The 13719-nt window shown below is 40.7% G+C and overlaps 3 protein-coding genes across 4 annotated transcripts; all 3 read left to right on the top strand.

Annotated features, from left to right (window-relative positions):
* Positions 1 to 282: 282 nt before the first annotated feature.
* LOC122128657 lies at positions 283 to 1389 on the top strand. The gene is made up of 2 exons (XM_042703081.1): positions 283 to 997; positions 1154 to 1389. The coding sequence occupies exons 1-2, from the start codon at positions 512 to 514 to the stop codon at positions 1379 to 1381; spliced, it is 714 nt and encodes a 237-aa protein (XP_042559015.1). The 5' UTR covers positions 283 to 511; the 3' UTR covers positions 1382 to 1389.
* A 597-nt stretch (positions 1390 to 1986) lies between these two features.
* On the top strand, positions 1987 to 3692 carry LOC116218320 (transcriptional repressor p66-alpha-like). The gene is made up of 3 exons (XM_031559374.2): positions 1987 to 2114; positions 2500 to 2750; positions 2880 to 3692. The coding sequence occupies exons 1-3, from the start codon at positions 2074 to 2076 to the stop codon at positions 3215 to 3217; spliced, it is 630 nt and encodes a 209-aa protein (XP_031415234.2). The 5' UTR covers positions 1987 to 2073; the 3' UTR covers positions 3218 to 3692.
* Positions 3693 to 5524: 1832 nt separating this feature from the next.
* Positions 5525 to 13555, top strand: wdr48b (WD repeat domain 48b). 2 transcript variants are annotated; one of them, XM_031559418.1, is made up of 19 exons: positions 5525 to 5623; positions 6239 to 6379; positions 6487 to 6562; positions 6715 to 6797; positions 7108 to 7237; positions 7465 to 7553; positions 7716 to 7817; positions 7977 to 8201; positions 8554 to 8628; positions 8955 to 9057; positions 9271 to 9368; positions 9467 to 9574; positions 9820 to 9916; positions 10011 to 10106; positions 10451 to 10556; positions 11003 to 11090; positions 11266 to 11342; positions 11613 to 11805; positions 12112 to 13555. In XM_031559418.1, the coding sequence occupies exons 1-19, from the start codon at positions 5576 to 5578 to the stop codon at positions 12205 to 12207; spliced, it is 2031 nt and encodes a 676-aa protein (XP_031415278.1). In that variant the 5' UTR covers positions 5525 to 5575; the 3' UTR covers positions 12208 to 13555. The 2 variants fall into 2 exon arrangements, with proteins under 2 accessions (XP_031415278.1, XP_012690670.2); XM_012835216.2 differs by having other exon boundaries at positions 6484 to 6562.
* Positions 13556 to 13719: the final 164 nt, after the last annotated feature.

Here is a 13719-nt window from a genome sequence, read left to right as displayed (position 1 = left end):
TTATTTGTTGATAATATCGGCCAGATTATGTGTAAATGTGCTTTTGTTTACTTCCTGTCCTTGCTTTCCTGCCATTTTCTGTTTTCACCTGCTCATTAGTGAGGCAGGTGACCAATTAATTAATTAATTAAGTTTCAATTGATTTTACAAAATGAACATGACTGTCTGGGGTTGATTATATGCCTTCAAAGACAATTCATTGTGATAAGAAAAAGAATGCTATCTGATTATGACATCATCCCTGATATTTAAATTCTGTCAGACCAGATCTGACATTGAGACCCCAGAAGAGAGTGAGACCTCCTTGCCATACCACAAGGTGCACCAGAGGTGACAAATACTGTAGCAAAATGCTACAGGTATCCATCACTACTCTAAAAAGCCTCTCAGCAAAATACCAGTGAGTACATTTCCATCCTAGTCTATTTGATATGAGGAAGGCTTTGAGAGACAAACACCAAGGTGCACCTTACTGTGGAAAGGGAGGTGGTAGTGTCCCTTGACCGTCATCATGAGTGCATTTATCAGTTGTATGGGATTTCTCTCCCTTCTCCTGCTTCTCTCAATGAGCCAATACAACCTGTTCACTTGGGTGAACCCAACAAATGTGCACAAGACTCTGATGGAGATGTTTCATCACAATAACAGCAAGACTTCCTCACCAGCCTCTGGAGGTGAAGATGCCAGGATCTGGGCCATATGGGTGCCCTCTCCATCCCTACAGGAACCAGGGGAACTGACGGAGCGTGACTGGTGGAGGTCCATCCTAGAAGTCCTGAGAATCCACAAGATTAAACGCTGGACAATGGAGGAAGAAGGGCTGCTTGACCATGTCTGGGAGAAGTTCAAGATCCTGTTCAGACACACATACCCTGCAAAGGCTATGCAGGCGGTTGCTAATAATAAGGGACGGACTAAAATCACACCATCCTCAAAGATATCCTCAGGATGCATTTGGCCTTGGTTTATTGCATTTGTAATCGCTTGCATCTGGAAGGTGAGACAATGTAAGGTAAAATGAAAGCATCTGATTATAATTTAATGATTAGGCTACTGATATCACACATCAATGTTACACTGATTACTATGTTTTATCTGCTGTTATTATTGTGTGTCATGCTGGTGTAGTCAATTTTTTTAATGTTTACATCAGTGGAGAAGAACAAGCACCACTGAAATAACAACGATGGAGGCTCTCTCTGAGCAACTCAATGCACAGTCTGATGACCTGGAGAGGATGCTGGAGCTGCTACAACAGATTCAAGAGCATCTCGAACACCTGGAGAAACGTTGTAACACCGTTCGCCCATCCAGAAGGAGGAGGGCACAGAAAGTTACGCGGATAGTGTTTTCTTCTGACTCTTCAACATCCTCAAGATGAGACTGACATGTCCCTACTGGAGTAAAGCTTCTCAGTTCTAAGAAACAGAGGCCTGCGTTTGTGTGGAAGTCATTTTCTTCTCTCATTATCAGAGGAATACATTCAGTTCACTCTCAGTAACTGAGAGATACCACACAATTCTCAATCGCCGTGCTTAATGTTCTAAGTAAAAAATAAATACATACATTTCCATTATGGTAATACAAGATACCAATACAGCACTGCCCAGTCATTTATCGTGGGAGTTTTAATGTTGTTTGAGTTTATTTCCCTCAGTATGAAGTAGCTATAACGTTCACTGTCTGAGTGCAGTGGGCTGCCAAAGCGCTGAAAGGCTAATAGGCTACTTCTGTTACACAAATTAATTGACTTCGAGGTTGGTAGCTTAAGACTTTACAACGCAGGCTTGAATTATAGATTTCTCTAAATTAGTTTAATTGAGGCGTCTTGTGGTAATTCACAGTAAATGTGACTAAATGTTTCATGAGTTATAATAAGTTTACAAAAAGTATAGCATAAACACCCCACTGTAAACAATGTCAGTTATCTAACGCATACTCCTTTTTTAATCGAAATTCGAAATCGAAAGTTTCAAACAATAAGTAGGCCTAGCGCAGGATAGGCTACATGGAAGTGCAGTCAGTTGTGTTGCACCTGCCCTTAATGTTTAATTTAGAGTTGCACAGCCTACAATGTTCTCGTCGTTGGCACCGCGAAGAAGTATGGATATTCGGTCAGTACCAAACTTATCTTAAACAAAATATTATAGTAACAAAAACATTGACGCAATTTGGGAGCACGCAAGACAATTACATTATGTTGACTTTTTAGTAGCTTAGCCCTAGTCACCCACTAGCCATATATTAGCGGACCATGAAGTTAGCTAGGGAGCTATCTAACTTAACTACCCAACCTACATTCTTGTCTCAAAAACACCCATTTGTAGCCCATACAACAATACTCCACGTAATTTTACGCACAACCCACCGAAGATGTTTTTTTCTTTTGCTTTTAATCACCAGATGTGTTTTCAATTATCCATTTTGCTTCATACTTGTAGTTATGAGCTTGATACATTGCCTATTGTGACAAATGATGACCTACTTTCTTGTCATTAGCAACTACATGATTGGAACCTGTGACTCGGGTGACTGCAAGTTAGCTAAAGATTACGACTCCATCAACAAGCAACTATGGAGGGATCTTTGCAGCATCCCTCTTCCTACGCCGCGAATCTTAGGGCTGAACTTCCTCCCTGATGCAGGGAACCAAACGTTCATCTACTTAGTTGGTCTAGAGGAGATTGTGCAGGAGCGCTTGAAAGAGACGCAGTGTCCCTATCCTAAGCAAAGAAAACATAAATGTAAAGGTATGCACTATAAGCACTGACATAGAAATAAGTCTGAGTCAAATAAGCATAGTGGTTATTGTTGTTTTGTTGTTGTTGTAGTTTGTGTCTCATATAATCTTTTTGCTCTGCAATGTTAAAAATGGACAGGTGCTTTGAGGAAAGAGACAGGTCCCCCTTACAAGTACCCAAATACCTGTAATCAGTGCTCAACTGATTTCACCTGTTGTTGGTGGTGTGTGATGAGCACAGACACGGCTGAAGTCCTGGTGTGTGACCAGTGCAAGAGCTCCAATGACAAGAAGGCCATAACGCAGGCCCACACGGCTAAGATGGAAGAGGCCTTTCGCTCATGCCAAGCAGATGAAGCTGGAGGCCAAGCAGCGGGCCCTGCAGGATCGGCCACTGGCGTCTCAGCCCAAAGCCAACCCACAGGCCATGCAGCTAGCGCATCACGGTCAGAGGATATAGATCAGTGTGCACAGTAAAAATAAATACTCTGAACATGTATATAGTTTCTTACAGTTAAGCCACCTTCACTATGCAAAAAAAGGTTTAGAAAGAATGTATAACTTGCTCATGTCGAGATATTTTTGATGATGTTCTACTGTTAAGATGTCTGGAAATGAAGCCACTTTGTTATTATATGTTGCATTCCCATAGAAAGATGAAGCTATTAGATTAATTTGTAAGATTATTATCTATTCGATCAATTTGTAAGATGATTCATTCCTGTCTGAGTTTAGACATGACAGACAGGGAATTACAACTGTAATCCTGGCTCTTTTGGCGTATTGCATATTACTATTTGTATTATGAAGACTAATAAAACAACACTTAGAAAATCACTTACTACTTGAAGACAGAGGATAGAACAATTTTCAAAAAATGTAGGCCTATAAGCTGAGTTTTGTTGATGTTCTTGAGCTATAAAAATGTTTTATTAAATATTTTTGGCCTTCAGAACTGGCTATGTTATTTGTGATGATATCTCTGATGACAATATCAGGTAGCTTGGCTCTATCATTACTTGAATCTGATTGCGTTTACTGTGATATGAAAACTCTTGATCGTTTTTTTTGATGGAAAGCATGTCCAATAAGTGTTTACAGTTTTTTCCAATCATTGTCACTCTTGTCTCAATACCATGCCTACTTTCTCAAAATTCTTCACACAGTGGGTTTTACAGACACACCTCAGCAAATCAGTTAACCTTTGGTGCAAAATGCACTACAACCACCAAAACCACCTTTATCACTCAATGTACAATTAACTACAAAACAAAGACAACTTGAAGCATTGCAAAATGCATATATTATGTGATGCTGTATCCTCTATGTTTGCACAGTTCAGTGATGTATTTCAAAAGAAAAGAAACATGTATTACACCTCGTATAAAATAAATAAAATATGTAATATAAAATGAAATACAGTAAATATGAAATTCAGCCTAATGCCTCAAGACAGCTCCATTAAAAAATGTCTGTGGTATACTATAGTACAAAATAATGTGAGACACTTTTCTTTCCCAGTACAGTAAGTGAAACAACAACTCATGAGACTACCACTAGAAGTGTCCTGCAGCCCTAATGCTGATCTGTGGTGAATTTTTTATAAACTTCACATTTACAGCACAACAACTTACTCCCTTGCCTTGCATCTTGAAAAAATCTTTAGCACATCTTATCCACCCCGAAAATCCCCCATATTCCACAAATATTTCAAGGCAAGCTGTTGTCATGACAATTTTCTGTTGGTTTGCTACAATATTGTATATATCAGTTTTGTGAGGCAAAATAGCCTGGAGTGATCAGTGGTACAGTGGTTAGTGTTGATGGATAATAAGTGGCTGAATTCCTGGGCAATGCCAGATGCCTTTGAAAATCACTTTGGATAGACATTTTTGTTGTAGTTGCCTTTTTGCGTCACTTTGTCTCATTGATAGCCCATGGCTTTCATATGCAGCAATAAAATGGGAAAAAGTCTTCAGCGACACCTACATCTATATTTTTCCTACATACATGCACATTTCAATGCAAATGCTGTACTGCACCACTGTTTTATAGTTGTATAGTATAGGAGGTAACAAGGCTGCCAACAAACAAAACAAAGCAGAAAACTGAATACATTTTAAGCAGAAATAGAATAGAATGATCTGTATTATTTGAAGTGTATAATTTCATTTGTCTGTGAAAATACAGCATCTTTCCATCTACAGTGATCTACATTTTTTCTGGTTTTAAACTGCAGGTTAACTGTTTTGAACAGAGTATTTATATTTTTTCCGATAATTTTCACACTTGTCTCAATACCATGTACACTTTTTCCAAACTCTTCACACAATGAAAATTATTGGAAAAAACTGTAACCAAAATTGTATTCCAAGTGATTAGTCCAGCACAAAACTTTCGCAGGGATAACTGCGCTATTAGGGATTTAAACCCCAAGCACTAAGCTACGCGGAGCCCATTGGTAAACCAAGGCTGGTGACAAGAGCATTATATGTGCTCCCTTGTTTCCAAACTAACTGATTGGGAAGGTTTAGTCAGCATCAGGACAAATCTGAAGTACCTTCAGCAAAGGTAGAATTAGATGAAACATTGTTAAAAAATGTTCACACAACAATGGCATTAGCTTTAGATACTGGACAATAATTAAGTTTAGTTAAGCAAATCCCTTAGATTCGTTTATGTGACTTTTAAGGAATGATGCAAAATTATTTGGATGCATTCCCACAGTGGGTTTCGCATAAATAACTCAATTTCCCAAAAACCATTTCGACTGTTTCCAGAAGTGGTGCTGTTTCAATCAGGATGTGACGTTCCACTTCACTGTCAACATGCAAGATGGCGACCCATCACAGGCAAAACGCAGCTGGACGGAGGAAAGTTCAGGTAAAATTGGATTGCTGTTAATAACAAATGTGTTCACTGAAGTACACAGATACAGAAGTTGTGTTACTTCGCTTTTTCTCTACTCGACTAAAGTGGTATTATGAGTCCGTAAATCGTATAATTGTGTATATGCATGGCAAAGGGAAGAGACAAGTTCCTCACGTTAATCTGTGCTGCTTCGTGCGCAAGGTGCTTATCCATGCTAACAGGCTAGCTAATGACCTAACGGACAACAATCTTACAGAAAGTTATCCTTCTGACAAATTTGTTTACCGGTCAGTAATGTCACTATTCGCACAAAGACCTTGCCAGCACTTCGCTAGCTAACTAGGTGCATTTGAAGGTGCAAAAGCAATGGTATACCTTGCCCTACCAACAAAAAAAACAACCGCCTGTTTCAGCTATTTAATCAGAATTTTTCATTCTGGTAAAGCAATTATTTGGAGGACATGCGAGTAAGAGACCTTTTGCTGTGGCCAAGTTCTCAGACAAAGCAGCGGACGATAAATTGTCAAGGGACCACGTCTTTGGTCCCACTGATTGTTAATGTTTGTTGAGTGGACCTGAAAGTTAGTGCACTAACTCACGCAGTTCCTGTATTACCTGGCCTCCTAGGTGTCGTATGTCATTCGAGATGAGGTCGAGAAATACAATCGCAATGGGATAAATGCGCTGCAGCTCGACCCCACCCTGAATCGACTTTTCACGGCAGGAAGGGACTCTATCATTAGAATATGGAGTGTCAATCAGCACAAGGTAAACTTTTCAGGAATTTTGCACAATGTCATTACTCTAGTTTACCCTGTAACGGTGCCAGTCTTGTGGAAGGTCTTGCTCAAAATCAGTTTGTCTCACTTCAGCAGGACCCCTATATAGCTTCAATGGAGCACCACACGGATTGGGTCAACGATATCGTCCTCTGCTGTAATGGGAAGACATGTGAGTGAAAGCATCATCATTATCTGCCCTCTGATTGTAGACAGCATGACTAGCACAGGTGTTAGTGACGGATATGAGTATAGCTGAGATATAGTTATACATATGTTATGTCCTGTCCTGCTCTCATATCTATGAATGCTGTTTTCATTCAGTGATATCAGCCTCCTCAGACACCACAGTGAAAGTGTGGAACGCACACAAAGGCTTCTGCATGTCAACGTTACGGACCCACAAGGTTGTACTTAAATTAAGTCACTGCATACATCTAATAATATAGGACATTAAACTTATTTCACAAAGCTGGCTTACCTTCTCAATGCAAGTCTTTTTATGGATATTAGTGATGTACATTATGTATGTATCTCTTCATGAAATCATTGAAACAAAAACGAAAATTATTAACAGAAACATAGCTCTATGACCGTAGTAATTAGCGAATGTCTAAGAACAGTAATAACGCCTTCCTGTGTAATGTGATACATATGAGATATGGATGTATGTGTATGTATGTATATGAGTGTGACCTATGGAGTTTCATCCCACAGGACTATGTCAAAGCCTTAGCGTATGCCAAGGATAGGGAGCTGGTGGCCTCAGCTGGTCTGGACCGACAGATCTTTCTTTGGGACGTCAACACCCTCACTGCCCTCACTGCCTCCAACAACACAGTCACAAGTGAGTAGCTGTTTGTCCTTACCCCTATTCTCCTCCTGTTATGTGTTACATTGATGCTACGACCTGGATTGGGAATGAGGTTTAGGGGGGTGAATGTAACAGTAGTCTTCAATTATCTTCTTTCAACCCTAGTCCTGATCCTTTGCATACTTTGTTCTAACTGGTTTTCAAAATGCAGAGGGTCTTTGTGGCAATGTTCATGTCTCCTGACTTTCCTCTTGCTTCAGCCTCCTCACTAAGTGGAAACAAAGACTCCATCTACAGTCTTGCCATGAACCAGATGGGAACAGTCATTGTGTCTGGCTCTACAGAAAAGGTTTGATAGCTGATTTGATTTGAAAATTACATAATGGATACATAAATCTCTGTACAACTATCTATCATCTAATATAATCACATGTAATGTAATCTACAGGATCTACATCAATCTAATATAATTTAATAACTGAATAACTTTCATTAAATTTGATTTGGTCAGGTGTTAAGGGTGTGGGATCCACGCACCTGTGCGAAACTCATGAAGCTGAAAGGCCACACAGACAACGTAAAGACATTACTGTTGAACAGAGATGGCACTCAGGCAAGTACCTCATCAGCACGTCAGTAGAGCTCATCAATTGAATAGCCTTCCCTGCTGCTTTGGTGTTAGTGGTTTTATTTGAAGGATTTTATTATCTTATCTCTATTTATCGTTATACCCCACTAAACCCACCCTCTCTTGTTTACACCTGTTGCGCAGTGTCTGTCTGGCAGTTCAGACGGCACCATCCGACTGTGGTCTCTAGGCCAGCAGAGGTGCATTGCCACGTACAGGGTTCATGACGAGGGCGTATGGGCCCTACAGGCCAACGAGGCCTTCACACACGTCTACTCTGGGGGCCGCGACCGCAAGATCTATTGCACAGACCTGCGCAACCCCGACATCAGGGTGCTCATCTGTGAGGAGAAGGCTTCTGTGCTAAAGGTAAGCGAGGGAGTGTTAAAAGAAGGTAGAACTGGTTTGTTATCTCCGCTCCTTATTTGTAATCGAGTAGTCATTTGAATAGACACATACCATCTGTTATGATCAAAATATCATGTGTATAATTTTTTTAACTACTTAATTGTCGTTTAACATTCATTAAAAAAGACATGTATCGTCAGCAAAACATAAAGTAATGTCCATCACTGTCCTTTAATCAACTCATATCAAAATCAGAGTTAGGATCAGAATTTGAAAAGAGTTTGTGGCTCTCAAGGGAAGGATGATCTTGATTAAGGAAAGGAAAGTGACCATTAACCCTTCATCTCTCCTGTGCTTGCTGTCATTTTTTTAGATGGAGCTGGACAGGTCAGCTGACCCTCCTCCTGCCCTTTGGGTCTGCACTACCAAGTCATCAGTGAACAAATGGGTAGGCATTCTAGAATGATCCTAACTGTGTGCAGAATGTGAGAAAGTTTTAAAGTCCATTTTCATTTTCAAGGATTTGGGATTTCAATGATGAAAGAAAGAACAATGGCACTGTCATTTTTAAATGTTCTTAAAGACCTTAACCCTGTATTTGGCTCTAATTATGTGTTACGCTCCTATCTATATTTATAATATGTAATATGTAATTAATATATTCACAATCGAGCTGGCCCTTGTCATCATTGCAAGTAAAGTTAAGTACTGTAAGGCCATGTATCTTATGATATGTTATTTGAACACTACCAACCTCTCCTTCCCCTCTGTCAGTCGCTGAAGGGAATGCAAAACTTCCGAGTATCTGGTGACTATGATAACGACTGCAGTGCCCCCCTGACCCCACTGTGTACGCAGTCTGAGCAGGTCATCAAAGGTGAGCCAGCTCAGAACGGAAGGGCCCGCAAACATTAGCCCTGGACACCAGACGATGGACTAGTTACTATTCACAATTTAGGATAGGAACCTGCATGAAAAATACCATGTTGTACATACTGAAAAAGCCTCTTACATTATGAGTCAGAGAGATATTTGTCCTCTGAGGAATGGTTTGATCAGAATGTGATGTATTTGTGTGTGTGTGTGTCAGGTGGTGCCAGCATTGTTCAGTGTCACATACTGAACGACAAGAGACACATCCTCACCAAAGACACCAATAACAACGTGGCATACTGGGATGTCCTCAAGGTATGTGCTCCAGGAACCAATCAGGTTGCATGATTACACACCAAATAGAATTGAGGCAGCTGTTCGGTTCTGACTCTTATCGTGTTTATGTTTGCCAGGCTTGTAAATTTGAAGACCTTGGTAAATTGGAATTTGATGAAGAGGTTAAAAAACGGTTCAAGATGGTTTATGTTCCAAACTGGTTCTCAGTGGATCTCAAAACTGGGGTAAGAATATTTTTGTTATTTAGTCTGAATTATTGCATTTCTGTTGTCATTGCACTACCGTTAATGGGACCACATTCCAGTCATCATGAAGTGTACTTGTCAATTCATTATTTGTATACTTGTGCTTCAATCATGTGTTATTACATAATGTTAATTTGAGAAGATGCACAGATTAGAAATAATGATGACTCGTGGTAGATAGCACTGTAATAGACATAAAGAGTGTATTTTTCATGTTGTGATAGATGCTGACCATAACACTGGATGAAAGCGACTGCTTTGCTGCCTGGGTCTCTGCCAAGGATGCAGGTTTCTCAAGTCCCGATGGTTCTGACCCAAAGTGTAGGTCTACGTGGCTGTCTCTATGCTGGTTCTGCTGTCACTTGTCGCTAAAATGAGCCAAATTGGAACTAAACTGGCTTATCCTCAATCCTAGTGAACCTGGGCGGGCTGCTGCTGCAGGCCCTGCTGGAGTTCTGGCCCAGGACCCACATCAGCTCAATGGACGAGGAGGAGAACGACGCGCAACACGGTAAAGTCCTGCACACCGCACACACTCTGCACATATTGTCTATTTCAGGTGAAGAGTTTAAAATATAAAGCCCATGTTATGAAGATGCCACCGCAAATGCCATAGTGGCAGCTTTAAACTGAATTTAGTTTTATCTGAAACCGAACTGAAACCATTTATTATACTTGCCACGACTATGCTAGTTGCTGTCTTTTTAACCTTGCTGTCTTAATGAAGATGAAATCTTTAAATTGAAAAAAAAATGAAAATGAACAGTCATTCATCAGCGGTGCTAGTGTCCATCTGATTATACCCTGCCTGTCCCTCTCTCTTGAACTGAATTGACTGCCTCTCTGACTCTCCAGTGAATGGGGAACCAGAGACCCGGATACAGAAGGGCAATGGCTACTTCCAGGTTCCTCCGCACACGCCGGTCATCTTCGGGGAGGCGGGGGGTAGGACTCTCTTCAGGTGTGTTACTCTTCCATGTCCGTAGTCCGAGTCTCAGCCTCAGTCATTACTGATGGTGTCTCCAGTCTGCAGTAGTCATAAATAACGGGTTGGCTAGTTTTCTTAAGAGTAAGAAGGTAGAGCATGTGACATTATCGTAAACAAACATGGACATGTGATATTAAGTAACATTTTGCTACAAGATCTAAAACAAGGCATCTGCTGTAACAGGGTTGCCAACAGTCACGCTTCTATGTCTTAACATGAAACAATTCTATTGAATTCAATGCATCTCATGCCAAAAAATACACCTGTTTTGGTCAATCTCATCGATTCTCACTCCAAGTCATTCTTGAAAGTTGGCAACTGCTGTAATTGTATGTTACACTTGTGTTATTTTCAATGGCAATGCCAAGCAAGTCTAATTTGTTCACTTATTAGCCGTCTTGCCACTCTTCCTCCTCCAGGTTGTTGTGTCGAGACTCAGGGGGAGAGACTGAGTCTATGCTGCTGAATGAGACCGTTCCTCAGTGGGTGATCGACATCACTGTCGATGTAGGTATCCTTTCACTGCCTGATTGAAATGTTTACAATACAAACATTATAATTATTTTGCGTGCCTTAGTATGACTGCACTAAGAAAATGTTTGTTAATTGTGTAATTTTACTCATGCTACGATAATAACACTAACAGCAATCTCTTACACTGTCTTTCTCCCTCCCTTCTCAGAAAAACATGCCGAAATTCAACAAAATCCCTTTCTACCTCCAGCCACACTTGTCCTCAGGTGCAAAAACACTGAAGAAGTGGGTAGAATTTGCATTACTAGCAAGACCCCTGCTAACATTGTAACCACTATAAGCTATAGAATGTTGAAATGCTAATATTAATGCCATCACTAACTTTGTTATTGACATTAATATGATCTCGAAGAAGCAAGAACCAAACAAACCTTATACATATATATATATATATATAGCTCCTTTTAAAGCCATGGATGCAAAGTGCTTGAAAAAACACTAGCTGCCAGTGTAGCGAGGACTATGCCTCATAGGTGTTATTACCTGTGTTTATAGGGACCGTCTGTCGGCCAGTGACATGCTGCAGGTGAGGAAGGTGACGGAACATGTCTATGAGAAGATCATCAACCTGGACACAGAGTCCCAGACCACCAGCTCCTCAGCCAATGATAAGCCGGGAGAACAGGAGAAGGAGGAGGATGTAGCCATGTTGGCGGAGGAGAAGATCGAGCTCATGTGCCAGGACCAGGTCTGTTCACGCCACTGCTGCTCAAGTCTTACACAGATGAAGGCTATTTAGGCCTATTTACCAACCCCACTCTCGCTCGTATCATATTGCTTCATTATGTCAAAGCCCTTTATCATAATGACCATAGTAATGGAACTTAACAATCGAGTTGGCTTTGCTCACACTCACTAAACATTAGTTGTGAAAGATTATTAAGTGAAGTTATTTGATACATGTTTGGTGTCCGGATCTGTTGGTGGCAGGTATATTTGTCAGAGCTCTCCAAAGGTCAATGTGTTCTCTCCCCACACTCTCTTTCACTGACAGGTGTTGGATCCCAACATGGACCTGCGGACAGTGAAGCATTTTATCTGGAAGAGTGGTGGAGACCTGACACTCCACTACAGGCAGAAGTCCACGTGAGGGGCCTAGGGCCGCAAGACCTCAAGAGAGACTGAAGGGATCTGCACAGGCCCTCACCCCTGAACACACACACACACACACACACACACACACACACACACACACACACACACACAAACCACTTGAGGGCCCCAGGGCCTGGCCTGCCCCGCCCCTGACGCACACACGCACACACACATATACACATATACACACGTACACACACACACACAAAAGCCTCCTGCTGTTCACAACAGTACTCCCTGCCTCCAGCCTCACACTGATTAGGCCAACATGGACACTTCCAAGAGAACTTCCCAGTGTTGGAGAAACTTCTGGAAGTGCACACTCACTGTGGGAGAACTGAGCCATTACCATGTACAGCAGAGAGAATTCTCAGACTGAAAACAAGTATCTTTTGACGATTCTCGATTTTTAATTTAATTTTCCTTTCTTTTTTTTTAAACCTGCGTTTTTTGCCCTGTATTGTAATTATTTTCTGTTTGGGTGCCAGTGTTGGTTTGTGCAGGACCTTCTCTCACTCTGTGATGTGGATGGCTGTGTGCACACAGGTGTCAATGTTTCAACCACATTCCAGGTACCCACTGTTTTCTGACATCATCAGGCCACCAAACAGTGCTCCTGCATTTGAGACCACCGTGTGTTTTGGCTGTCATTCTTATGCGTGGCAGACGCTCAGCATTTTTGTCCGTTAACAATGGGCATAGAAGTAATTTAAACTTGAAGTTTATTATCTTTCTGATATTCTTTTTTCTTTTAGTTTCTTTTTTTGTATATGATTGTGTACAGTAGACTTTTCCTTTTTTTTCCGCCCCCTTGAACATGTTTTAAGTTATTCTTTCGTTTTCTGGAATTTGTTACTTTTGTACAAACCTATTCCTCTCCTGGAACATTTTGAAGACTGGTATAAATAATGAAGACGAAACCTACAAAAGACTTGTGGTGGTTGCTGGCAGAACTGCTCTCAGACAAGTGCAGCGTCAGTGACCATGCGCACACATTAAGTACTAAGCATTAGCACGCTCAAACACTCCAGAAGGATGACTGAAATGTTCTGGAGCAGTTAATCACTAATCTAACTAAATGATTGAGTGCATCAATCAATCAATCAATGACAATATTCAATTAAATTCAGTTCAATTTTATTTATATAGCGCCAAAACAATAAAATTGTCTCAAGGCGCTTTATAGAGCCCAGGACCTGAACCCTATTGTTGTATATTTGTATATTAAAGTCAGTGTAAGTCAAAGATAAGGTCTTAAAGGACAAAGTTGAGCCAGTTCCTGGGAAAGAAGTATGTAACAAGAGCATTACATTTGTAATTAATAAAGGAGTCTTTTAAATGAAGCACTGGTTTTACATTCACTTTTAAGTTACAAGCTTATAGGTTTGTGCGGTACTTAGGATTCTTTTTTTTCTCTTTCGGATACATATGGTTTTATGAAACGGGTTTATGGAACTGTTATGGGATCCAAAAGCAGAGTAACTAATGCGTCATCTAAATGTAAATT

The sequence above is a fragment of the Clupea harengus genome, chromosome 22 (assembly GCF_900700415.2).
Source record: "Clupea harengus chromosome 22, Ch_v2.0.2, whole genome shotgun sequence".
Lineage (NCBI taxonomy): Eukaryota > Metazoa > Chordata > Actinopteri > Clupeiformes > Clupeidae > Clupea > Clupea harengus.
This window is presented reverse-complemented; position numbering and strand designations above follow the sequence as displayed.

Bases quoted from the DNA above. Each gene is read 5' to 3' on its own strand.
- wdr48b (XM_012835216.2), top strand. From the start codon at position 5,576: ATGGCGACCCATCACAGGCAAAACGCAGCTGGACGGAGGAAAGTTCAG. The intron at 9,369-9,466 runs GTATGTGCTCCA...TATGTTTGCCAG, and splicing joins CATACTGGGATGTCCTCAAG to GCTTGTAAATTTGAAGACCT. The intron at 11,091-11,265 runs GTAGGTATCCTT...CTCCCTTCTCAG, and splicing joins TGATCGACATCACTGTCGAT to AAAAACATGCCGAAATTCAA.
- LOC116218320 (XM_031559374.2), top strand. From the start codon at position 2,074: ATGTTCTCGTCGTTGGCACCGCGAAGAAGTATGGATATTCG. The intron at 2,115-2,499 runs GTCAGTACCAAA...TCTTGTCATTAG, and splicing joins CGAAGAAGTATGGATATTCG to CAACTACATGATTGGAACCT. The intron at 2,751-2,879 runs GTATGCACTATA...AAAAATGGACAG, and splicing joins AAGAAAACATAAATGTAAAG to GTGCTTTGAGGAAAGAGACA.
- LOC122128657 (XM_042703081.1), top strand. From the start codon at position 512: ATGAGTGCATTTATCAGTTGTATGGGATTTCTCTCCCTTCTCCTGCTT. The intron at 998-1,153 runs GTGAGACAATGT...TGTTTACATCAG, and splicing joins TAATCGCTTGCATCTGGAAG to TGGAGAAGAACAAGCACCAC.